Source organism: Lithobates pipiens, unplaced genomic scaffold, assembly GCF_037356315.1.
Source record: "Lithobates pipiens isolate NorthernLeopardFrog02 unplaced genomic scaffold, aLitPip1_a1.2 Scaffold_13, whole genome shotgun sequence".
NCBI classification, from domain to species: Eukaryota; Metazoa; Chordata; class Amphibia; order Anura; family Ranidae; genus Lithobates; species Lithobates pipiens.
The window spans coordinates 21089158-21115340 of record NW_027507718.1 but is presented as its reverse complement, the minus strand read 5'-3'; the positions used below and the strand labels follow the sequence as shown (position 1 = coordinate 21115340).

General features: G+C 41.2%; 1 protein-coding gene across 2 annotated transcripts in view; it reads left to right on the top strand.

Moving 5' to 3' along the window:
• The window catches only part of VPS13A (vacuolar protein sorting 13 homolog A), a 327166-nt gene that overhangs the window by 94565 nt on the left and 206418 nt on the right, over positions 1-26183 (top strand). For both annotated transcript variants that reach the window (XM_077474893.1, XM_077474892.1), the window contains exons 24-32: positions 2876-2960; positions 7673-7854; positions 9910-10066; positions 10598-10677; positions 11509-11568; positions 14592-14760; positions 17687-17803; positions 21404-21507; positions 24521-24688. In XM_077474893.1, the coding sequence (XP_077331019.1) occupies positions 2876-2960; positions 7673-7854; positions 9910-10066; positions 10598-10677; positions 11509-11568; positions 14592-14760; positions 17687-17803; positions 21404-21507; positions 24521-24688 (1122 nt within the window). The remainder of the gene's footprint in view (positions 1-2875; positions 2961-7672; positions 7855-9909; positions 10067-10597; positions 10678-11508; positions 11569-14591; positions 14761-17686; positions 17804-21403; positions 21508-24520; positions 24689-26183) is intronic.

The following is a 26183-nucleotide window of genomic DNA, read 5'->3' as shown; positions in this document are numbered from 1 at the left end:
TACTCGCCTATCATGCAAATTGGATGCAGAGAAAACATGCATCCAATTCGCATATATGTGAACCCATCCTTAAGCAGGGAGTGTGCTACATTTACACATCTGCCTAGTTTGAAAGAGGATTACAGCAGCTTCTGAATGTTCCTCTGAAGACAGTTTTTCTTTCTGTATGGTATAAGCTTTTGTGAATGTTTGGGGACATTTAGTTGAACTCTACATTTAAATTTAATTTGTATTGTTTAACTCCGTTATGATGTTTCTAAGTGCTTCTTCACACTGCGATGTGTCCCATGAAATATCGAATCTAAGATCATCATTTTTGCTTTAAGTTATCATAATGCCTCCATGAGTTTTTTTTTTTTTTTTTTTTTTTTAAGCAATCTATGTTCAAGTTAAATTGCGAACAGAGCCATAAGAAACGATTCAATACTATAAAAAATTGGAAAAACAAAAATAGTACAAAATATAACAATGGCCCATCACCTTTCTCCCTTATCTATAACCAGGTTGTCATGTTTCCGAAGTCCCTGTACACACCTCTCACACACCACTACACAAAAAATTGGTTCAGCTCTGGCTCATGCAGTGTGCTCAAGTTGTCGCGCTACACGTGCATACAACTAAATGTCACTTTTACAAACCAGAATCGAACCCTATTGTGTTTGTCCATTTGCTATAGTGGATATTGCAGCTTTGAAATTTACATACTGTTTCACATTGCATTTCAGTGAGCCATGTAGTGTTTTTTAAAGCACAACCGCTGGACATTTTTTTTATTTTATTTTTGGACTCTGCAAGGTAATGTCATAATGTGCTAGTATGAATCACATACTAGCACATTATGTTAAACTTACCTTAAAACAAAGCATTCAGAGCTGCAAGCGCTCCCATCTTGCTTCCGGATTCGTGGACTCTGGCTCTGTGACTAGCCTGGACCGCAATGACGTTATTCCCACGAGTGCGAGAGGCGCCATTTACGGCACAGGGCTGTGAGGGAACAGGACGGGTGGCTGTTCCTTCAGAGAGCATGTGCCAGTGATGTCACTGGCAGCATGTACAGTAAATATCACCTAAATGGTGCATGTTTAGGAGATATTTACACTACCCATGGCTAAGCCTTATTATAGGCTTACCTATAGGTGAAAACCAGAGATGGAAGTTTAAATTGCAGTACTTGGTGATGTGTACATCATTTATCCATCTACATTGGAGTTTCTTATGATTATGATACAGCCCCAGCGGACTGCAACCCTGAGATCCCTTTTTTAAAAATTTATTTTCTTGCTTGCTATAGTGGTTTTGATTCAAATATGGTATAGCCGTTCAACAAATGGTTTGCTGAAGTTATATTAAGTTGTATGCACGTGTAGTGTGACAACTTGAGCACATTGCTTGAGCCAGAGCTAAAAGGAGAAGTACAGCCAAAGCTTGTTTGGCTGTACTTCTGTGGGTCACAGCAGTGCAGCTTGTTCTGCATTTCTGTGACCCATTTTCAGCAGACAGCAGGCTAAAGCCTGCTGTCGGCTTACGTCACAGAGCCGGTCCAGGCTCAGGCAAGATTGCGACAATGAAGTTGGGATCCTCCCACGTGCCTGGACCGTCACCTGGCTCTGCCTCTCAGTGAGCCACTGAGAGCCTATATCGGCCACTCTCTCCCCCGCCACAGCCCAGTGCTCTGCTCGGGGAGCCCTGAGAACCGAGCGATTGTGGGTGTTTGATCGCTCGGTTCTTGATGTTGGAGCCAGCGGGGGACAGATGCAGCATGAAACCCATGCTGCATCCATCTAGGTAAGTATGATTCTGCAAAATAACAAAAACCCATGCTTCTCTTTGAACCATTTGTGTATTGGCGTGTAAGCCCTTGTACACACGGTCAGAGAATCCGTCGGAATGTGTCCTATCGGACCGTGTTGTCGGATAATCCGACTGTGTGGTATGCATCGGACTGATTCCTTCCGAATATCCATCGGACCCAATTTTCCAACTTGTTGGAAATATTTCCCGACCAACTGGGCCGATCGGACATACTCCGATCATGTGTAGAGAATTTTGATCGGACCATGTGCCACGCATGCTCAGATCAAATTCCTACATCAAAGCTATTGGCTACTAGCCTGAATGTAGTCCCATCGTAACGAAATTACGTCATAACGTTCTGAAAGATCGAATTTTTCGACAACTTTGTCCGACCGTGTGTATGCAACAGTTTCGGACAAAATCCGATGGATTTGGTTGTCGAAATCTCTGACCTTGTGTACAGGGGCTAAGAGGTTTGAATGGGGACATCCAAAACATGACAACATTGTCATAGATGTTTTAATTTACGGGGGGGGGGGGGGACGGTTTGCGCTAAGGTGATGGTCCATTTTTATATTTTGTACTATTTTTATTACCTTTTTTTATATTCTTGAATGTGATCCTTTAGTGACTGTCTGTCTTTTTGTGATCTCTTCTGCAAGTGTTTAGCAGTATAGTTGTCCAGTCATAGGATCACCCCAGATTGGGGAAAGAGCATCTATTAAAAGACGCTGTATTTCTAATAATTTTTTCCATAAGAAACCATATATTGAATGCAGCTCTAGGTTCAACACTTTTCAACAAGTACCAGTATGCTGGGTGGGTTGTTGGGTTTGTTAGCAAATCTGCAACTGGCTGTCTCTACGTGATGTATAAAGTAAGCTTTCATGCTTTATTTGATCTTTTTTATGTTGTCACTGAACATAAATTTGTTGATTTAGCTGTTTGAATAGATATACTGTACTCATAAATTCTAGTTTACCAGGAGTGATTCCAGAAAAATGCTGACAAATATGCTCTTAAGTAGAAAAGCAGAACATATGTGAATTTTTGTTTTTCACATTTTCAAATTTTGATGCAGATCCAAAAATCTCCTCTCCTGAACACACCTCAGCTTGTAGCAAGACGTTCGGTTTTACTGGATATCCAATCAATTATTGATTCTGGTAATGAAGTTTATCTGTTCAATATAGCAATGTGCTAATATGTTTAATCCATATTATGCTTTAAAGCATAAGTTCATCTTTAAGTTAAAAAGATAAATGCATACATTTTTGCAGGAAAATCAGCGCACTCATAGTCCATTGAGAACAATGACCTATCTGCCATGGTGCAAGATGGGACTTGTAGTTTATTCTCTCATTGATTGCTGTGAATGAATGGTGCAGCTATGCGGGCTGAGCCCCGCACAGCAGCGTTAATTTCAAATGTGACAGTGCCTACGAATATGCTAATTAAAAACAGTAATGCATATAAGACCTTTATAAGAAGTTGCTTTTACTGAATCAACAGTGCTCCTTCCAGGAAGTTGTATTACTGCAGGCAAATTGGAAAAGTATGACTTGCAGTTGAGTTGATGTAGGTTGCAGTACTTTGCACACAGCCATTGCAGTAGTACTGCCTTATTTATCAGATCTGCTAGATCAATAGTGTGAAAAAAACTAGGTAAATAATGCAATGGCCTATTTAAATGAATATATAATGTAATATATTTAATGTATAGATTTATATTGTAACTTAGAACATTTCACTCTAACACGGGGAAAACAAATCCCTAAATGCACTAAGCAATTGAATGCTTTGAGTTTGTTGCACTGTTGACAATGAAGTAATTGTCTGTTTACTTAAAGCATTATTAAACGCCAAAACCAAAAATGTAATATATTGCCGCTTACCAATCATCAGATGTGGTGGCTGCATTAGTTTTTTTTTTTTTTTTTTTTTTTCCTTCTGTTTGCAGCTGGTGGTCCAGACAGTAACATAATTCCTGTATGCCTACACTGTGGATGAAGGGGCAACAGAGACGCATTGGAACAACAGTATTGTCAGTCTAGGGGAAGAGTAATGTTAGAAGTATCAACTGATTTAGACAGGCCTTTCTCTGGCAGCCCTGTCCTCTTCAGACATACAAATCCAGAAGCTGATATAGGAACTTTTCTATACCACTCACTTCCTCCACTGGCTTCTGAGCACCAACCCCATATCTGTTGATGGGTGCTCTGGGTCCAGATGCCACAACTATTGGCAATGTTGCATTTAATGGGGGATTCCAGAGGCTTCTATCCCTGCTTGCTGCCTGTAAGACCTGTGTAGCAGGTCTACACTGCCTTGCCACAGCAAATGCTACGGTGGACACCATTCCAGCATGGAGCATAAAGATCCAAGGTGGGGGAGAGCAACTAGGTTCAGATCCAGTCACTGACCTGCGCTACAACAGAAAAAGATGAAAGATAGTAGCAATATATGTGAAATAAGTATCCATGTTTTTCATTGCATAGTTGCTGGGAAGGGTGTAGAAGTGTGCAGAGGGTTCATCCAGAATTTGTAATGAGAGTGCTGTAGGCTGAGAAAAAAAAGCCTGCTCTATCTAATGGGACAGAGCCATCTGCGCCACTTTAAAGGGGCGTTCCGGCCAATAATATATATTTTTTTTAAAGTCAGCAGCTACAAACACTGTAGCTGCTGACTTTTAATAAGGACACTTTCCTACTGCGCATGTGTGAGACACGCAATGCTTTGTGAATGGCCCCATTGTTTTCTGGGACACACACCAGAAGGTAACAGGGCCGCTCACCGAAGAGGAGGAAGCATCGTGGATTAGGAAGAGGCAGATTAGGAAGACTGCCTAGCAAGAGTGTTTGTTTATTTTTTATTTTTTTTATTTTATTAATTATTTTCTTTTGGGTGGCCCTCCATTTTAATGCAACTGTGAATAAGTGAGAGCAGTGTTGGCCCTGAACATTCTCTTCTGGGGTCCCCTGGTGGCTCTCGTGGCTCCTCCCCACATCAGATAACCTCCTAGAAGTGCTCTCCTGAGGGGGTTACCTTGCGGGCATGCTCCACAGACACAAATGCCGGACTCGGCCCCGCCCCCTGGTGCCTTCATCTGATTTGATTGACGGCAGTGGGAGCCAATAGCTGCGCTGCTATCAATCTATCCAATCGAGCCGGGACCCCAAGGAGAGAGGGGACAGTGCATCCCCACCGAGGAGATGAAGGGGCTCAGGTAAGTAAAAAAGGGGGTGGGGAGGATGAACTGCCAGGTGTTTATTCACCTTGATGCATTAAGGTGAAAAAACACGAGGGTTTACAACCCCTTTTCAGGTAAAAAAAAAAAAGTTATTTTTGTAAGGGCAGGTTATTATAACCCATCGGATTTTGTCACGCATGTTCAACTGGAGAAATTTTCCCTTAACCCCCCTGACGGTATTCCCGAGTCTGGCTCGGGTGGAATTTTTATGCCAAAAGCAGTAACCCCCGAGCCAGACTCGGGACCGCATCATTGGATCCAGGACGCTTACTTACCTTCTCCCTTGGATCCAGCGATGTCCCCGCGCTGTACGAGCGAGCCGTGTCGCGCTCGATTCATCACATCGCCAATCTCCGTGCCCTGCGAGCGTTACGACACACGGGGATGGAGATCGGTGCTAAATTCAAAAAGTAAAACACACAGTATACATACAGTATAATGTAATCTTACAGATTACATTGCTGTATGTAATTATTTCACATCCCCTTTGTCCCTAGTGGTCTGCCCAGTGTCCTGCATGCAGTTTTATATTATAAAAACTGTTCTTTATGCTTGGAAACGAGATTGTCCATAGAAACCAAAACTGTCCCTTTACATCAAAAATGATTTTAGACCAGCTAGAAAACAGCGATAATAAATTAGAATCACTCGCAGAATTGAGCGATAGCGATTTGTGGGGAGATCCTTCATCAAATACTGAAAAGTAATGACAGCGACAATTCTGCAACTGAGCAAATTTCAGTGTTTTTGATTTGATTACATTATTGAATAATTTTTATTATTGTTATATTATTATTTGTTACAATTATTTATAATTATTTATTATATTTATTATAATTTGTGATTTAATTTTTCAAACTTTATCATACCCGGGATGTCTGCTAGACTCTGGTTTGGACAGATTTAAGTGAGTTATTGCTAAGAATTACAGGACTACAATATAAAACGCCAAATTGTCATGTAAAATAATGGTACTGCTTTTAGCACCTAAAATCCGAAATAATCGTACCTCCAGGGAGGTTAATTTAGGTTCCATAGCCACCACAGAAAGTGAGCAGAAATCTCAGGTAGCCACCAGAATCACAAGAATTTATGTCCTCAATTCTAAAGACCTCCTGTCTCCATCGCTCCATCCCTCCTTCACCTCCTGTCTCCATCGCTCCATCCCTCCTTCACCTCCTGTCTCCATCGCTCCATCCCTCCTTCACCACCTGTCTCCAACCCCTCCCCATCTCTCCTTCACCACCTGTCTCCAACCCGTCCTTCACCTCCTCTCCCGTCTCCATCCCTCCTTCACCTCCTCTCCCGTCTCCATCCCTCCTTCACCTCCTCTCCCGTCTCCATCCCTCCTTCACCTCCTCTCCCGTCTCCATCCCTCCTTCACCTCCTCTCCCGTCTCCACGCCTCCCTCTGTTGCAGGTCCCTCTTCACCCTCCGTCCTTTTATCTCTTGCTCTATCTCTCCCTCCATCATACTATCCACCCAACAATCCTTGTGCCTTGTATCCCGCCACCTTTTCTATCCTCCATCACTTTCATGCCTCTATTATTCTGTCTCTCCCTCTGTCTTTCCATAACTCCATTGCTCCATCACTCAATTTCTCTGTCTCACTAACATCCCTCCATGCCTTGCTCTATTGCTCTATCCCATCATCCATCTCTCTGTCACCCAATCTATACCTCCATCCTATAGGGCTCTTTGACACAGTAATGTCTGTTTCACAGACTCCGCTTGCTCAGGAGGGATCGTTCCGTTCAAGGGATCGTCCCCGCTGAGCCGGCGGATGACAGGTCCATCTCCGTGCAGAAAGCTGTAGAGAAGTTGTGGATGCTCTGCGGAAGTTAAAGCTGGGTGGGGTTGATTTTCCAAAGTGAGACCTGTGGGTGGGGGGATTTGTACATAGTTAAGAGAGCTGTTAAGGTAACTGGGGTCCACAGGTGAAGGATTGGGGTTTTGGGATGGGGAGGTGACATGTCAACACAGGGTAAAAAGTTGAACTGTGAATGGGGGGGGGGGGGGGGGGGGCGCACATGCTGAGGTGAACTGTGGAATGTGAGGGGGAGAAGGTGAGTTGTGGACTGGGAGGAATAAGGTGACCTATGGAGGGGTGTGAAAAGATAAGCTGTGGATGGATGGGGGGAAGAGGCTGGGGAGGGGAATGGATGCATTATGGATGGAGAGCTGTGAATGGGAGATGGGGGCAGGTGAACTGTGGAAGGGGGGGGGGAGAAGGTGAGCTGCAGCTGGGATGGGGGGGGGTTGGGGAAGGGGGGCTTGGGAGGGTGGGGTTTGGGGCAGTATTAGGGGTGGGGTCTTGGGGCAGTAGATTGATTGGGAAGGGTGAGTTTCTGCACCTATTATTTGAGAAAAGGGATTTAGATACACTAACAAATTGAAAAAAATATTCTGTTAACACTTTATAAGGAAATAGAACAACAGTTTTTTGTTCCTTTTGAGAGAAAAGGTTTTAGGTAAATAAAAGCTGTTGGTTATAAATTTTGTCTCAAGCCCCTAATTGCTACATCTGCAGGACAGTAAATGTTTGCTTTTGGGTTTATCACTGCTTTGATTTCCAAATATTATCAGTTTTGTGATAAAGTGACATAGCTCTTACCTTTTTACTTTTAGATTTAGAATCAGAATGTGATGAGTTTTATGATGCTCCCGCCAGCCCAGTTGAAGACTTGCCTTTCTTTGAGGTCTCCAGTGGCTCACTGACCAGATCCAGTAGCATGAAGAAGAAGAAGTTGGTGAAGCAGGAAACCCTGAAAAACATGACAGAATTTCAAATGAGATTTGAGATACCAGTTGTAAGTCTTTTTTTTTCTCACTGGTAGTTGTTTTCCTTCACAGCCCAGTTACTGTGTGTTATTTAACTTTTTACAATTGCCAAGGCTTAGTGTAGTAGCCCATCTCTGTCTCTACTCTTTCACAGTAAGATTTTGTCAGTGTATTAAGCCAAAACAGCTTTGCCAGGTATTGACTGTCGCATAAAGGGGGTAGCTAGCTGGAGGCTAAAGTGCTTGTCTCTTAGTCCCCTCACTATTACTACTCTAGTAGTTACTGCTCTGCTATTAAAATGAAACTTTAGTCAGCAAATTAAGTCCTGATAGATTAGTTCATACAGGCCCCTATAGCTATGTAAAACATTAATAAGTGCCTATAGTGTTGAAAATTCAGTAACGCCGCCCCCTGATCTATGCAGCCTCTGTTCTCTCTTCACGGCACTGCCAAAAATCGGTGAGTCACAAGAGGCCGATCTGCTGACATCAAGATTTGGGGTAGGGATAGGTGGGAATCAACAAGGATGACAGACTGTGCTGAGGAAGGACAGGAGAAACACTTTGCCAGGGAGACACAAAAGTGTTACATTTACAAGGTTAGTGTCTTATCTCCCTGACTTTCTCCTTTCTGCTGGCAGTTCTGTGAATTTCAGCACTGTAAAGCCTAGTACATATGGGCCGAATGTCTGTTGACAATCAACGTTTAGTTCGTGTGTATGGCAGCCAGTCTGACAGAAGAGTCATAATTGAAAAAGGGCTGCCAACCGGCTCCCGAGCCTGGTATCGGCTGTCAGTGTTGTAGCCGTTGATAGCTGATGACTCATCCTGGCTTCCCAGCCCGCTCCTTAAAATGGAAGTAAACCCTTCCAAACAACTTTGACCTACAGGTAAGCCTAGATTAAGGCTTACCTGTAGGTCCAAGTAATATCTCCTAAACCTATATGGTTTAGGAGATATTTGCCCGAAAATGGGCACCGCTGTCTACGGCGCATGCGCCGTAGACAGCGGCGCGCAGGCGCACTAAATGCGGCAAGTCCAAGAATGGATTTGCCAAATTTGTCTACTCCCGTGCGCATGCGCGGGAGTGACGTCATCGCGGCTCCGGCGAATGGCAGCGTCGGAGCTCCGAGACGCGACTCCCGTGCGCATGCGCGGGAGTGACGTCATCGCGGCTTCTCCGCTGTCATTCGTCGGAGCTGCGAGAGACGCCACAACCAAGATGGATGCGGCGGACTACAGGTAACAGCGGCGACTTCGCTGGCTCCTGTGTCAGGTAAGTGACACATAATGAGCTACTATGCGATGCATAGTAGTCCATTATGCTTTACCTTTGCAGGGAAAAAAAGAGGAAGTAAACCCATCAGGGTTTACTTCCTCTTTAACAACCATCTATTCACTGTGTCCTGATTGGGCAACGCTTTGCCCAATCAGGGCTTAGAATGCACTGTGATGTGCTCGGCAAACGAACATCTTTGCCACGCGCCCCGCAATTTTGGATGTTTGCTGAACAGGCGATGTTTGGACCAAACTTTTGCTTGGCTCAAACTGTTTACCCAATGCTACCATTAAAGTATATATGGACCTTCACCTTGTAAAACAACGCACTGAGTTTAAAATTGAAATTAAATGCAAAATATTTGTGTATAGATAACAAAATCATACACTCCTCTTTTTTTTTTTTTTTCCTCCTTTTTTTTTTTAATGTTCACATACCCTCTGTCCTCAGCTGCATATGGAGTGCTGAAAGCTGGGGCAGAAGAAATGGCAGAATACTGATATTCCCAGTGAGTGCGTGAGGGGGGGTGAGGTTGATCATTGGAGGAGAGCAGGCTGAGTTCTCAGCACAGCTAGGGAAGTAACCACAATGTGTAGTGTGGTCAGTTTTTAATAGGAAAACAGAAGGACTGTCAGGAAACACCAGATATATCACACAACAAAGGAAGCAATACAAAGAGAACAGGATACTTTTTCATATGAGCACATGATGCAGCAGACACATATCAGGAATAATGAAATGTTGGGTTTACATATTATTTAATGTTAAACGTGTGTAATTGCACGCTGCATTTTATTTACCTATAGGTGGTACTGGCATTGTGCAGCCTGTCTGAAGATGCAGAGAAGGCTGTTCTGCAGATGGAGATTCTAGGTTTGGGAACAGAACTCAGTATTCGAACATTTGATATGTCAGCAAATGCATTTCTGAGGGAGATCTCCTTGACATGTCCTCAATACACAGGTATACTTTTGTTTTCCTAAAGCAGAGCTCCAAGCAAGCAGCTAAAGATACAGTTGATCTATGGTTGGGTAAATTGTTTATAAAGCTGTGGCCCAGTGCAGAACCAGGCAGATGATGATCCTAATTTAGCTTTTTTTTTTTTTAAGCTTCCCACGTCACCTCTTCACTTATTGCCTACCTGCCATACTCACGCTGATGATGTATCTCCAGTAGGCAGGCAAGTGACACAGACAAGTTTGAAGCTAAATCTAGGAATAGTAAAGCTATCTTTCTGGCTATACAGAATTTTAAATACTGCCAGGTAAAGTAGTTAAAGGATAAGTTCACCTTTTTGACTGAAAAATAATGCACATTTTTTGAAGGTGCATTCATAAGATGTTACACCCTAAATATGAGTGTAACATGTTATGAAAGGTGAACTTATCCTTTTAATGCATTTCGACTGAGTGGCTGCCTGGAGTCTATTTTAATTTCATACATTTTTATACAAAATTTAAAATTTCCTGTCTTTCTTTGTATTTTCTTTTAAAGATGATGAAGAAAAGCCAGTTCACCTTATCACAACACTGGATAATACCACCGACGATCTTTTACTAATGGAATACATAAAGGTTAAGACTTGTTTTAAATTAAGATAAGCTAAAACATTAAGGGCCCATTCACACTTCTGCATTTCTGTGATTCGGTAACGTGGATTGTGTCATTTGTTAATGTGCATTGCATTCAAACTGCCAGCACATAAGAACAAATCAAAAAAGGGATATGATTTTTTTTTTTCTGACAGTCGCAGAAATGTCCATTCACACAGGAGCAACTTTGGATCCGACTTGAAGTCGCCCCAAGTTGCCTCAAGTCGCGCAACATGATAAAATCAATGTAAGTGAATGAGAGCCGTCTTAATGTACACTACTGAAGTTGCTCCGACTTCAGAAAAGGTTCCTGTACTACTTCAATCCGACTTCTAGGCAACTTGTACCCATTGATTTCAATGGAAGTTGCCTCCAAGTCTGATCCCCTGTCTTAACTGAAGCAACTTTCCAGGAAGTAAAAATAGTTTTCTAGGCAAACCCCTCCCTCCCACAGAGCTGATTATTATGTGATTGGCCACTGGCAAAGTCCCCTGTCCTGGAAGCAACTTCAAGTTGCCTTGTAAGTTGCCTCAAGTCGTGCTGTGATTCATACTCAAGTCGTGTCCAAGTTGCCTCCCAAAGTCTCGCTCAAAGTCGTGTTGCCCCTGTGTGAATGGACCCTAACTGTGCATTGTGAAGTGCTGCATTGAATGTGAATTGGAGCTATTATGCCTTTGTGTGTAAAGGGGGCTTTTTAAAATGAAAAGAACTGTGATGTTCGATGCATTGAATCACTAAAGTGTGTTTTGGCCCAAAATGTGTAATATTTGTTCGATCGTTCAGAAGTTTTGTCAATGTTTTATCATTATGCAGGCAGACATAAATGGACCAGAATTCAAGACTACTTATAGCAGCATTGAACAATTGGTAAAGGTAAGTTTATTGTCTAGATTTATGAAGTCATATAAAACCTCATATGTTAAACAAGATGATTGTAAAGTGAAATTCCAACCTAAAGTAAACCTTTTCGTAAAAAAAAAAAGTTATACTCAACTCCGTATTACTTATACAGAAATTTGCAGTTTTGTAAATCCCAGACTATTTCCTTCTGATATAGGTCTCTCCTGTATTTGCAGAGCCTCTAAAAATTTCTCCCTTCAACATAATTAAAGCAAAATATGATATATCTGCCTGTACATAGTTTGTTTCCGTGCTAAGGTGCTACATACTATCTATTTAATCATGGACACTTTTGAAAAATCCGAAAGCATTCCAGAACTTCAAAAACAAATATTGCAGATACAATAGTGGCAGTTTTAAGGCTGCATTTACACCAAAGCGTATCGTTTTTGTTTTTTTTTGCAGCTTTTTTTACAAGTGTTTTTTACGGCTTCAGGCATTTTTGTTTAACTACTTTAAAGCACTGGGGTAGGTGGAAAGATGCTATTTGAGTGTTTTTACAAGCATTTTTGATGGTTTTACGAGCGTTTTTCCTATTGAAGTCTAAAAACTTTTGTAATCTGCCAAAAAAGAAGCTCATGTACTTTTTTGAGCTTCAGGCGTTTTGCTTTAGGATAAAAAAATGCTCATGTGTGAACAGGTGCTATTGAAATGAATGGAATTTTGCTTGTTGGGCATTTTTGGAACTTTTGAGTTGAGCGTTTCCAGCTTGTAAAACGCTCAGGTGTGAATGGGGCCTAAAACTCTGTACGTAAGTCTTTTTCAAAACACAAATTCAGAAAACTGAATATTTCAAAGAATTTAGTTAGAAGGGGTAACTGTGTAAAGAAATACTTTGCCCTGTCAGTCGATTTGAAATTATATTATATATGCTAGTTTTGGATTCTAAACTCACTCTAGGGTTGCAGGTATGCATCCTTTATCTGTATATTTGTTTAGTGTATGTCTTTGAAACTACAACCAGATAGTTACTGATAAAGTGGCAGATTTATGATACTTTCTACATGTCTCTGACTTTGCAACTTCCTTAAGTAACACCAAATGGCTACCTTTGTTGTTATGTTTAGATATTGGGCATTGTGTCCTGCAAAGCCTTGCTGTGGTATGGCATTCACTTTTTAGAATAATATAACAAGATAACAGTGCCACGGGTGGATGTGTCTATACAATAATCTAATGGACTGCAGCTGTTCTAATTATCGATGATATCAAAGATGAGGCTATTCTATCAATATATCTACAAATAAATCTAAATGGCTCAAAATATCTAATACTACTAATACCTAGTCTCCCTGTTATGCAAATAAAGTGCAAAAATAGTGCAAAAAATTTGGTGCAAAATCACAAATAAAGTGCAAAAATATAAGCACATTAGTGCAAAATATGCTCAAGTGCTTCCACAAAAGTAGATAATTTTTTTTATATACAATAAAGAAAATGTTCCTATAGTGTTCCAAAACATATGTAAGTGTTGAAAAAAAATGCCTGTTATTAAGATGAATTTCCAAAAATCACCAAGTGCTTCCACCACAGCGTGAGCCCTTCACCACCCTCACTAGATCAAACTCCCTAAATCAATCAGTTGGTAAGATTATAAACCAGCAAATGAGCTCAATCTATCCCAGCGATTCTTCAATGTACTGTGGCATGGGGGATTGTTCAGCTCAGTGGTAGATGCGTTTTCATGTATTGAGTCCAAGTCAGACAGGCGTTTATAGGTAAGGGCAGGGTAACCCACGTTTATTAAACAATAAATACAAAACAAAAGTCCACTCAGGAATCCCACGCAGGGGTTTGAACATCATTCAGACACAACTGAAAATACAAGCACTGCTGCTACGGGTACTGGTCCCTCAAACCACCAGCTCTTCCAGGCCCACAGTCTTGGATGCACACAGCTTCGGGCTTCTTAAACTCTCAGGGTGGCCTCCCTCCTGAGAGTCATGGATGGTGGGACGGGATCTCCAACCCTGTGTCTGGGTCTTAAGGGTAGCAAGCAGGGTGTGTGCCCAGCTGCACACAGCCCATATAAGGAGGGGCTGGTGAGAGCAGAAGGTGGAAGGAAGGTGGAGTTGGAGCAGTGGCTCCTAGTGAGTGTCTCTAAGCTGTGTGCATTGAGGGGCTTGAAGCCTGTGTGCGTTTAAGAAGCCCAAAGCTGTGTGCATCCAAGACTGTAGGCCTGGAAGATCTGGTGGTCTGAGGGGCCAGTACCTGTAGACTGTAGTCTCCCATTGAGTGGGGAAGGGACACTGAGGATTTGCTGATTTGGTGAATTTGATCTAGTGAGGGTGGTGAAGGACTCATGCTGTGGTGAATGCACTTGCTGATTTTTGTGAAGATTTTTTGGGCAATTCATCTTAATAACGGATGTTTTTTCAACACTTTTATATGTTTTGGAACACTATATGAACACTTTATTATGTACTAAAAGAAATTGGTGGTTATGGATTATTGTAGAAGCACTTCAACATTTTTTGCACTAATGTATTTAAATCTTTATTTGTAATTTTGCACAAAATTTGTTTGCACTATTTTTGCACTTTATTTGCATATTTTCAAAATAGGGAGACTACCAATTAGTAGTAGATCTTTTGAGAGATTTCGATTATTTGTAGATGCATTGATAGAATCGCACTTATTTTTGAGCATGGTGTGAGGACTTGCTCTAATCTCTCTATTGCCAAATTCACTTTTTAGAGGCTCCTTTCTTTTTTTTAGCAATGCCAGTTCATAAATCTGCCTGAAAGTGACATGAGAAACCAGATGTCTGAATTGAGGGGAAAAAAATAACTTCATAATGGATATGTTTTCTATATACTGGTTTAATTTACCTCCTTCTTTTCTATTGATCAGGTCTTTCTCTTTTCTATGAGTTGCTTGTATATCTGACTAAATACAGACTTGTAACTGTAGAAAACAATTACATGATAAATTACTGTGAAAAAAAAAACACTTTATGGAAAACGCATATCTGTTTTCTGTTTTATCTCAAATAGGTGAACTTTTCATCCTTGGATGTTCATCTCCACACTGAGGCTTTGCTGAATACAATGAGTTTTCTTACAAACCTGTTGCCACAATCTGAACAATCTGAAAACAAAGAAGTAGAACAACTGGCTCAAGATACAGAGGAAGATAAAAAGGAGGATCAGAAAAAGAAAATTTGTAAGATATCTACACAAAGTGTGCTTTAGACGCAGAAAGGTGGCTTGATCCATCTTTTATTCTGTTCCTCTCATGACAGATCACTCTAAGTGTAAATGCTTAAGAAGAGGGAAGAGGGATTGGGGCCTGACACCATGGTTACTTTATGTGCCTCCGTCATCCGCAGCTCTCCTCTGTCTGTCTCCTCTGTCTCCCCCCTCTCTGCCTGTCAGTTGTGTCAGTGCCTGCCCCTCCCCTGCTGCAGAAATAACTTATTTTCAGGCACTCACCTATCTTCCTTAGGGTCCTTTCACACGGGGCAGATCAGTGATGATCCGCCCCGTGGATATCCGCTTGTACAGCGGGGATCGCCGGAGCGATCTCCGCTGAGCAGGGAGATGGCAGGTCCGTCTTTACACACTGCGCAGGGACAGACCTGTCACAGCACCGCTCTCCCCTATGGGAGATCATATGACGACGGACTGCAGTGTCTGTCGTCATCCGATCCGATGACAGATGGAAAAATAGCTTTTTCCTCCGTTACACTTTTTCGGATCGGAGCCGGTCGGATGTCAGCGGACATGTCTCCGTTGACATCCGACGCTCAATAGAGCTCTATGGAGCATCCGTTCAGGTCCGCCTGAAAAACTGACAGGCGGATCTCAACAAATCGTCAGTGTGAAAGGGGCCATAATGCTATGTGCCCAGTGTATCTGTTTTATTTGAAAAAAAATGACGTTCTATACTGTATTTCCAAGCACTGCTTGGAGCTCATGTGACCGGCTGCCTCTCTCCTCCTCCCAACAGAAGGGGATTCTTGACCCTTCCCACTGTAGCTTCCCACTGTAGCTATGGGCGAGAAAGCAACTGCTGGTCACATGAGCGGCACTAGGAAATACAGTATAGAATGGCATTTTTTAAATAAAACAGATACACTGGGCACATAGCATTAAGAAAGACAGGTGAGTGAGTGCCTGTAATTAACACAGTGGGGTTACAACCACTTTAAGAAAGATGCGTATTTTTACAGTATATAGATATTCATATTCCTCAATTTTTTACAATGGTGTGTGTCTCCGGTCACAGCTAAATGTCTTTTACCCTTAGATTTCTTCAGGTAAATATTTATTGCATATTATGGGGAATACATTTTCTTTGTTGCAGCTATGGAAGTTGAGTGAGTGTTTTCTTGAGATACAGTGCCTTGCAAAAGTATTCACCTCCCTTGGCATTTTTTGTGTTTTGTTGCCTCACAACCTGTAATTAACATGGATTGTTTGAGGATTTGCATCATTTAGTTTACAGAACATGCCCACAACTTTGAAGATGTGTTTTTTTTTATTAATATTGTGAAGCAAACAACAAATGGGACAAAATAACATAACTATTCACCCCCTAAAGTCAATACTTTGTAAGCCACCTTTTGCAGCTATCACAGCTCCAAGTTGCTTTGGAGAAGTCTCTATGAGCTTTCCACATCTTACCCCTGGGATTTCTGCCCATTGCTCCTGGCAAAACTGCTCCAGCTCCTTCTAGTTGGATAGTTTGCACTTGTGAACAGCAATCTTTAAGTCTGGCCACAGATTTTCTATTGGATTGAGGTCTGGGCTTTGACTAGGCCATTCCAACACATTTACATGTTTCCCCTTAAACCACTCAAGTATTGCTTTAGCAGTGTGTTTGGGGCCATTGTCCTACTGGAAGGTGAACCTCCGTCCTAGCCTCAAATCGCACACAGAGTAGTACAGCTTTTGCTCAAGACTATCCCTGTATTTAACATCCATCTTTTCCTAAACTTTGACTAGTTTCCCAGTCCCGACTGCTGAAAAACATCCCCACAGCATGATGCTGCCACCACCATGTTTCACTGTGGGGTTGGTGATCTTTGGGTGATGTGTTGGGTTTGCGCCAGACATAGCGTTTTCTTGGATGGCCAAAGAGTTCAATTTTAGTCTTGTCACACTAAAGCACCTTCCTCCATTCATTTTGGGAGTCTCCCACATGCCTTTTCGCAAACTCAAAATGTGCCATTTTTGTTTTTTGCTGAAAGTAATGGCTCTTTTCTGGCCACTCTGCCATAAAGCTCAACTCTGTGGAGCATACGGCTTATTGTCGTCCTATGTACAGATACTCCAGTCTCTGCTGTGGAACTCTGCAGCTCCTCCAGGGTTACCTTAAGTCTCAGTGCTGCCTCTCTGATTTAATGCCCTCCTTGCCCGGTCCGTGAGTTTTGGTGTGCGGCCGTCTCTTGGCAGGTTTGCTGTTGTGCCATGTTCTTTCTATTTGGTTATGAGCGATTTGATGGTGCTCCTAGGGATCATCAAAGATTTGGATATTTTTTTATAACCTAACCCTGACTTGTACTTCTGAACAACATTGTCCCTTAGATGTTTGAAAAGTTTTTTGGTCTTCGTGGCAGTGTTTGTTAGTGGTGCCTCTGCTGTTGCAGGCTATGGGGCCTTTCAAAAAGGTGTGCATATGTAATGACAGATCATTTGACACTTAGATTGCACACAGGAGGACATAATTTCAGTAATTATGTGACTTCTGAAGGTAATTGGTTGCACCAGAGCTATGGGCTTCATAACAAATGGTGTGAATACATACATACGCACATGCCAATTTTTAGTTTATTTCTGAAAAATAGTTGTATGTATATATTTTTCTAATTTAACTTCACCATCTTAGACTATTGTGTTCTGATTCATCACATTCAATTCATATTAAAAAAAACTTTGAACTAAAGGCTGCAATGTAAAAAATGGGTAAAAAGATGAATACTTTTTGCAAGGCACTGTATAACAGAAAAGCTTATGATTTACCTTGTTAGTAGCTATACAGATCTGAAATTTTATTTACAGGTGAAAGTTATGTCTTAAAAGGCACCTGCCTTGTATTGCTGTGTATGTTTCATATATTATATAATGTATGCTTTATCTTTTTCCAGTACTGAAGAAGTCGAAATATGATGAGGTTATTAATCTTTACGTATATGCTGAGTTGTCTTGCCTTCGGGTTTTTATCCGTGAGCAGAAATGTCAAATTTCAGAAATAAGCATCGAAGGTAACATTTCACATTTGGTTTAGTGAAACAGTTGTGAATCTGACATCAGGGTGTATAAGCTAGCTTTATATATATATATATATATATATATATATATATATATATATATATATATATATATATATATATATATGAACTCTACCTTGTTGGTAAACCATTTAAAATATATACTTAAAAGATAAGTTGACCTTTCATAACATTCTACCTATTCAAGATGTAACATGCTACTGTGGCTCCAGTTCTAACAAATGATGCATAAAATTGGTGGTGTATTCATTTTCATAACCTGCAAAACTGCAGATTTGTCAAATGGAAAAAGTAAGTACACTCTAAGCCCCTGTACACACGGTCGGAGATTTCGACAACCAAATCCGTCTGATTTTGTCCGTCGGATCTTGTCCGAAACTGTTGCATACACACGGTCGGACTAAGTTGTAGAAAAATCCGATCTTTCAGAACGTGATGACGTAATTTCGTTACGATGGGACTACATTCAGGCTAGTAGCCAATAGCTTTGATGTAGGAATTTTATCTGAGCATGCGTGGCACTTTGTCCGATCAAAATTCTCTACACATGATTGGAGTATGTCCGATCGAACCAGTTGGTCGGAAAATATTTCCAACAAGTTGGAAAATTGGGTCCGACGGATATTCCGACTAAAACATTCCGATGCATACCACACACAGTCGGATTATCCGACAAACCGGTCCGATAGGACACATTCCGTCGGAATCTCTGACCGTGTGTACAAGGGCTAACATTTACTGCCACTTTAAATCCATGAAATTGGAATCGGGTGTTCCAGATTACATTCCAATAATTAGAACTTCAAGGAAGTGTGCAGGTGGAATCTGTCTTATTCAAACCTCAGACTTCTAGATTCTGGTGTTTGTTTTTGCTGTGATCATGTGTGGTGTCATCATGCCAAGATCAAATAGGCCCTCAGAGAGAAAATGATGTATGCCTTGCAGGAGATTTAAAAAGATTACCAAATGATTTGAAGTCAATTATTCTACGGTAAGGAAAATAAGTGTCATAGATTTCAAACAACTGTTAACTTGCCCAGGACAGGCCAGCCCAGCATATTCAGCCAAAGAGCTGACCATTTGATGCTAAAAGAAATCTCTAAAAACTGTGGGGTGTTTGGGTAACTCTTGCAACAGTTGAGGTCAAAGTTCATGCATCTACATTCAAACAGAAATTGCACCACTTCAACCAAAGGTGTGTTAAAAAAAACCTTTTCTGCCTAAAAGAACATTGAAGCAAGGTTACAGCTTGCCATTGAACATACAGTGCCTTAAAAAAAGTATTCATACCCCTTGACATTTTCCACATTTTGTCATGTTGCAACCAAAAACATAAATGTATTTTATTGGGATTTTATGTGATAGACTAACGCAAAGTGGCATATAATTGTGAAGTGGAAGGAAAATGATAAATGGTTTTCAATTTTTTTTTTACCAATATCTGGAAAGTGTGGTGTGCATTTGTATTCAGCCCCCTTTACTCTGCTACCCCTAACTAAAAACTAGTGGAACCAACTGCCTTCTTAAGTGACCTAATTAGTAAATAGAGTCCACCTGTGTGTAATTTAATCTCTGCATAAATACAACTGTTATGTGAAACCCTCAGGTTTGTTATAGAACCTTAGAGAACAAACTGCATTATGAACGCCAAGGAACACACCAGACACGTCAGGGATAAAGATGTGGAGAAGTTCAAAACTTGAGATTTTTTTTATAACCTTGCCCTGCTTTAAACATCTCTTGATGCCCTGTTCAATTCATCATCCAAAAATGGAAAGCGTATGGCAGAACTGCAAACCTACCAAGACATGGCCATCCACCTAAACTGACAGGTCGGGCAAGGAGAGCATTAATCAGAGAAGCAGCTAAGAGACCCATTGAAGAACAGCAGAGAACCACAGCTCAGGTGGTAGAATCTGTCCACAGGACAACGATTAGTCATGCTCTCCACAAATCTGTCCTTTTATGGAAGGGTGGCAAGATGAAAGCCATTAGAAGTCGTTTTTACAGTTTGTGGGAAGCCACGTGGGGGACACAGCAAACATGTGGAAGAAGGTGCTCTGGTCAGATGAGACCAAAGTGGAACTTTTTGGCCTAAAATGAAAATGCTATGTGTGACAAAAAACTAACACTGCACATCACCCTGAACATACCATCCCAACCGTGAAACATGGTGGTGACAGCATCATGTTGTGGGGATGCTTTTCTTCAGCAGGGACAGGGAATCTGGTCAGAGTTGATGGAAAGATGGATGGAGCCAACTACAGGGCAATCTTAGAAGAAAACCTGTTGGAGTCTGCAAAAGACTTGAGGCTGGGGCAGAAATTCACCTTCCAGCAGGACAACGACCCTAAACATACAGTCAGAGCTACAATAAAATGGTTTAGATCAAAGTATGTTCATGTGTTAGAATGGCCCAGTCAAGTTCCAGACCTAAATCCAATTGAGAATCTGTGGCAAGACTTGAAAATTGCTCTTTAGACGCTCTCCATCCAATCTTACAGCGCTTGAGCTATTTTGCAGAGAAGAATGGGCAAAAAGTTCTTTCTAGATGTGCAAAGCTGGTGGAGACATCCTGAAAAAGACTTGCAGCTGTGATTGCAGCAAAAGGTGGTTCTACAAAGTATTGACTCGGGGGCTGAATTCAAATGCATTCCACACTTTTCACACACTTATTTGTAAAAAAATGTAAAAAATATTTATCATTTTCCTTACACTTCACAATTGTATGCCTCTTTGTGTGGGTCTAATACATACAATGCATTTACATTTTTGGTTGTAACATGACAAAACGTGGAAAATGTTAAGGTATGAATACTTTTTAAGACAATGTACAGTATAATCAAAAACAACGCCTTTTGAAGGAATGTACTGAAGACTAATTAACCAAAGATGGCTGTTTGATCATTGTATTTGAGTAGGAGAACCTCATAACAATTATAAAGCATGATGGTGGAAATGTTATGACTTGGTAATGCTTTACTGCTTCAGGATCTGGGCAGCTTGCAGCTATCAAGTGAATTATACATTCTTAATCATATGAAAGTGTGCTTAATGAGAAGGTGAAGCCATTCGTCCAAAAGTTAGTTGAACCATAACTTAGTCTTTCAAAATAACTATCTGAAGCACACTAGAAAATCCACCAAGGGATGGCTCAAAAAGGAAAAAATAAAGGGTGATAGACTGCCCTTGTCGAAGCTCTGATTTGATTTCTTTGGAAATTGTGTGCATATATTTTGAAATGGGCAGTTCATGCAAGGAAACCCAAAAACAACTTGCAACTGAAGGAAATTTGCATGTCACTGTCAGAGGTTGGTGGCCAGAGAATGCTTACAAGAAATTTCTGCTAAAGGGAGCAACACCAGTGTTGCATAGGATATACTTCACACTCTGATAAGTTTGTTGAGTAAACATTAAAAAGGAAAATTTTTGAAAAAGTCAATCCATTTAAAGAGGTGTAGTTCATTTTTTATGATTGTATTGTATCCAGTCCTACTGTCTGCCATAACTAATCACTTCTACAAAATAATTTTCAAATAGATTGCAATTAAAACAGTCACTTTCTAATTTTAGGGCTTGATGCAAAAGTGACAATGAAGAAGAAATCCACTGAAATTCTGGCAAAATTGAAAAACATTGCAATCCTAGATTCCGACAGTGGTGCCCTATATAAAAAGGTGCATTTTTTTAGTATTTGTTTATGTGCATATGTATGTATCTACTATGGTCTTATTCCATGCTGAAAAGTTGAGGACATTTTTGAATAGTTGTGCTTTGGTCACATGGTCAGTTCAGATAAAAATGCCAGCAGCGTGGCTCACATCCAGAATAACAGTGTTGATATAATAAAATAGATTTCTGTAACTTTAAAAAATGTTTTTTTAAAGATTGGACTATTGTATTAAAGAAAAGCTATACTCGCCTTCTGTTTAGCACTGCAATGTTTTGGTGCTGCCTGCTGGCCACTGACATCTTCAGCCCAGCAGCTGTGGGTGACGATCCCTTGGCTGTTTCCATTGGCGGGGCTAAGATTACATCACTCCCACACTTACACGAGAGTTCATCTTGGCATTGCTGAAATTCTACACTTAGTTTTGTGCATGTGCAGCTCTGTGTACAGTGTGGACATGCAGGTAAGTAACTTTAATGGAGAAGAGGCAATAGGGATGATTTACTAAAGGCAAATAGTCTGTGCACTGCAAGTGCGGTTGCTCTAGATCTGAGGGGAACATGCAAGGAAAATACAGCATTTTTGCTTGTACATGATTGCATGATAGAAACCAGCAGAGCTTCCCCTCGGATCTAGTGCAACTGCCTTTAATAAATCATCAACCTCATAGTATGTCTTTTCTGCGTTAATAATTCTGCCTGTTTTGCTTTTTTTTTTTTAGTTAAAGTTTCACTTTAGTTCCTTGGCATTTTATATATATATCTCTAGATTGTAAGCTCTATCGAGCAGTGCCCTCTGATCCCTCCTGTATTGAATTGTATTGTAACTGTACTGCCTGCCCCATGTTGTAAAGCGCGCCGCAAACTGTTGGCGCTATATAAATCCTGTATAATAATATATCTAACTATGTGGGCAGCTGCTTATCATAGGAATCCATCTTGTTGGAATCATCAGTACAATTACAAGTTAGACCATTTTATAGTGCCACCTTTAAAAAGGCATTGTCTTTTCATTTTAGCATTTTTATTTACCCAAGATATCCCGATTTTGTAAAATAGTTTTTACCCTAATAATAAGTAAATTTATTTTTTTACAAGCTAAGTCAACAGTATTTTTTGTGGCATTTGTAGAGGGAGGGACCTGTATTGATCATGGGTGTCTTAAAGTGATTGTAAAACATTTTTTTTTTTAATAACAAACATGTCATGCTTACCTGCTCTGTGCAGTGGTTTTGCACAGACCAGCCCCCCTCCTCTTCCCTGGTCCCCTGCTGGCACATCTGGCTCCTCCCCCCTGCCGAGTGCCCACCATAGCAAGCTGCTTACTATGTGGGATCACTCCCCGATCCAGCGCTGTGTGTAGCTCTCATTCTCAGACCTTGACTGACTGGTCCAGGTCAAAAGCAGAAAGTGTTAGTGGCTGGCATTGAGAGCTTATTTATTGTGTTGACCACAGTGAGTGTGTGTTGAGTGTGGCACAAAAAGTATTTTTGGTATGTTAGGATACTGCATACTGTACTTTTTCACACTGCACACGAATCACTGTGCTGCAATGCAACAGCTAGTGTGAACCAGCCCTGAAGGCAAGGAGTTTTATAGTAGATGTTTGTGAAGATTTTGGAAGCTTAAATAGCCGACTCTAGAATGGGCTACAAAATAGTTTAACCTCTGTCCTCTGCCCAATTCTTTACTTTGTGCCTTCCCATTTCTCTGCAGTGTCAAAATTTCCTGTTTTTGGCAACCATTTGACCTTGTCTTGGGTTCCAAGGATGTTCAACCCAGTTCTGTGAGTTTTATGTCTCAGAGGTACTGCAGGCATTAGATATCTGGATCAATGTTTGGACTAGGATCTTGAACCCACGTGTGTGAGCCCACCAGGAAGCTGTCACTGTTGAAGCCCAGGTCCTGAGAGGCAGAAATTCCATATTTAGTAATGCTGATCATGCTAACAGCATGCACATTTCGTTTTTGCTAGGTTCATTATTAAACAGAGAATATGTGTTTTTACTCGTATGAGGCTTTGGGGGTTTTTCTATATGCCTTTTCACTGGACCATGTTCTTTTCCCCTTTTATTTGGTGGTAGACCCACATTTGGGCCTTAGCACCGCCAGTAGTCAGGTTTTTGCATTGTCTGTTCTGTTTAACTTTCTCTTGCTAATCATTTGTGATCCATGCTTTTAAACAAGGGTTTATACATGTTGCTCTACTTGTTAGGCCTGCAAACCAGAAGCTTTATGTGTACTATTAGACCCCTTTCACACCGCCGAGCATTAGCTGTAAAGCACTGCTCTTTTTAGTGGCACTTTACTTTAAGTGGAACTTTTTGGCTGATAGCGGGGCACTTTTAATCGCCACTAGCGGCTGAAGAAGGGGTTTAAAGCACCCATGTTGCGGTGTTTCCAAAGGGCTTTTCAGGCTGGCCATTTATTTCAGTGGGCAGGGTGTTCTGTATACAGCGCTCCCAAACAGCTCCAAAGATGCTGCTTGCAGGACTTTTCCTAACGTCCATAGCAAGCTGCTTGCTCTGGGGGCACTGAACAGGAGGGAGGAGCCAGGATCGCAGAAGAGGGACCCAAGAAGAGTAGGATCCGGGCTGCTCTGTGCAAATCCACTGCAACACAGCAGGTAAGTATAACATGTTTGTTATTTTTAGAGGAAAAAAAATTACTTTACAATCACTTTAAGTGCTGAGCTTTCTCCCAAGAGTTGTATGCTGAAATTGACACAAATCTATAGTGATTTGGTAAAGCACTCATATGTATGCAAACCTACTGAATCCAGTAAAGAAAAGAACATGCAGTGGTTTATTCTCTCTACTGTAAAGTGCCATCTGTCAAAGGTCTTTGTTTCACGTCATATGTGTTATGTTAGCCAAACTTTTACAATGCATAAAAACAGTGTGATATGCTGTAGCAGAACATTGCAGTTGTTTGGATTTCTTTTCCACACAAGAAATGTGGTTATGTTTTGCAAAACTGATGATTTTTTTTTTTTTACAATTCTTTTTGTCACTAATGTAGGCTGTTTACATCATTGGACATGAAGTCTTCAATTTTAAGATGGTCTCCTTTGTTGGTGCTACTGAAGGGGATGCATACACCAATATGGGTGTAGTGGATAGCGAAATCACACTAACAGTTGGTTGCATACAAGTAATCTTTGTCAACAAATTTGTTTCAGCAATATTGGTAAATATGCATTTTTTATTTTAATACACGTTTATGCAGTCTGTTAATTGACAATGCTATCACTGACATTTTGTGATACATCCAGAAAGTCCACCTGGTCTACTTTGTCCTCAGTTTTGTGTAATTCCATGCAGACAGATTTATGAACTGGATTACATGTGATTACCATAGAGCACATTTGTACTGTATTGTTGGCCTGTGGCTATTTTGTAAAATACTTTTCTGGGAAAATCATGATCTGCTCCCATTATTGCAGTCCCAAAAGCCGAATTCACTAAAATAAGGTTGTTGTGTTTTTCTTAATTGTGCCCAGTACTCAGAGCTGCAATAAAAACCACAAAACCTATTTATACACCAATCAGCCATAACATCATGCTCACCTACCTGATATTGAGTAGGTCTCTCTTTTGCCACCAAAACAGCCCTGGCACATTGGGTCATGGACTTCACTAGACCTCTGAAGGTATACTGTGGTATCTGGTATCAAGCCTTCAATAGCAGATCACTGTCCCCTGCCAGCTTGTCTTCTTCTCATAGTACATTCTGGTGCCATCTCTTCCCCAGGAAAGTGATGCATATGCACCTGGCCATTCACATGATGTAAAAGAAAATGTGATTTATCAGACCAGGCCACCTTCTTCCATTGCTCCATTTTCCAGGTTTGATACTCCTGTGCCTATCCTAGGTACTTTTAGCTGTGGACATAGGTCAACATGGGCATCCTAACCAGTCTGCATCTACACAGCCCCATATGCAAAAAGCTGAGCTGGGCTGTGTGTTCTGACAACTTTCGAATGGAAACAGTATTAACTTTTTCTGCAAATTGATCTACAGTAACTGGTGACCTCCAGGCTTGGGGGCAAGCCTCACCAAGGTCTGGAGATGGAAACACCTGACCTCCCGCTCTTATTCTTGTTATTCTTGTATTGACCTTGGGTTTGCCAACCCCTCTCTTTCGACAAATGTTCAAGAGGCCACGTACTTACCTAATGGTTTATCTGGTCACCTAGGAGCTGCTTCTGTGCAACTCCGCCTCTCGCAATGCATCCCTATGGCGTTTGGCCCCACATTGGACCTCTCATTCAGAGATTGTAGATAACATGCCCTCCATATTGTCCAAATACTGGGATGTCAAGCAGGGGTCCTCCTTCCCAGAAACCACATGGGATGCCTTTTAAGGCTTTCACTAGAGTCTAATATATATCTTCTATCTCCACAATCCATGAAGATCTCAAGGCGCCTAAGTCTCTCCAGAAATCAGTGGCAGATCGGTCAGAGGTCTAGAATGATAATCCAGATACCGACAATTTCATTCATTTGCAAGCAGCCCAGAGAGCTGAATTTACACTTACACAAACTGACCCATCTAGAGCAGTACAGGACCAAACAATCCTCCTTTGAACAGGGTGACAAGAACGATCGCTAATTAGCTCAACATGACAAGTCCCTTACCTCTATCTCAGAGATACAACTTCCCAGAGGGAACAAGGTCTCC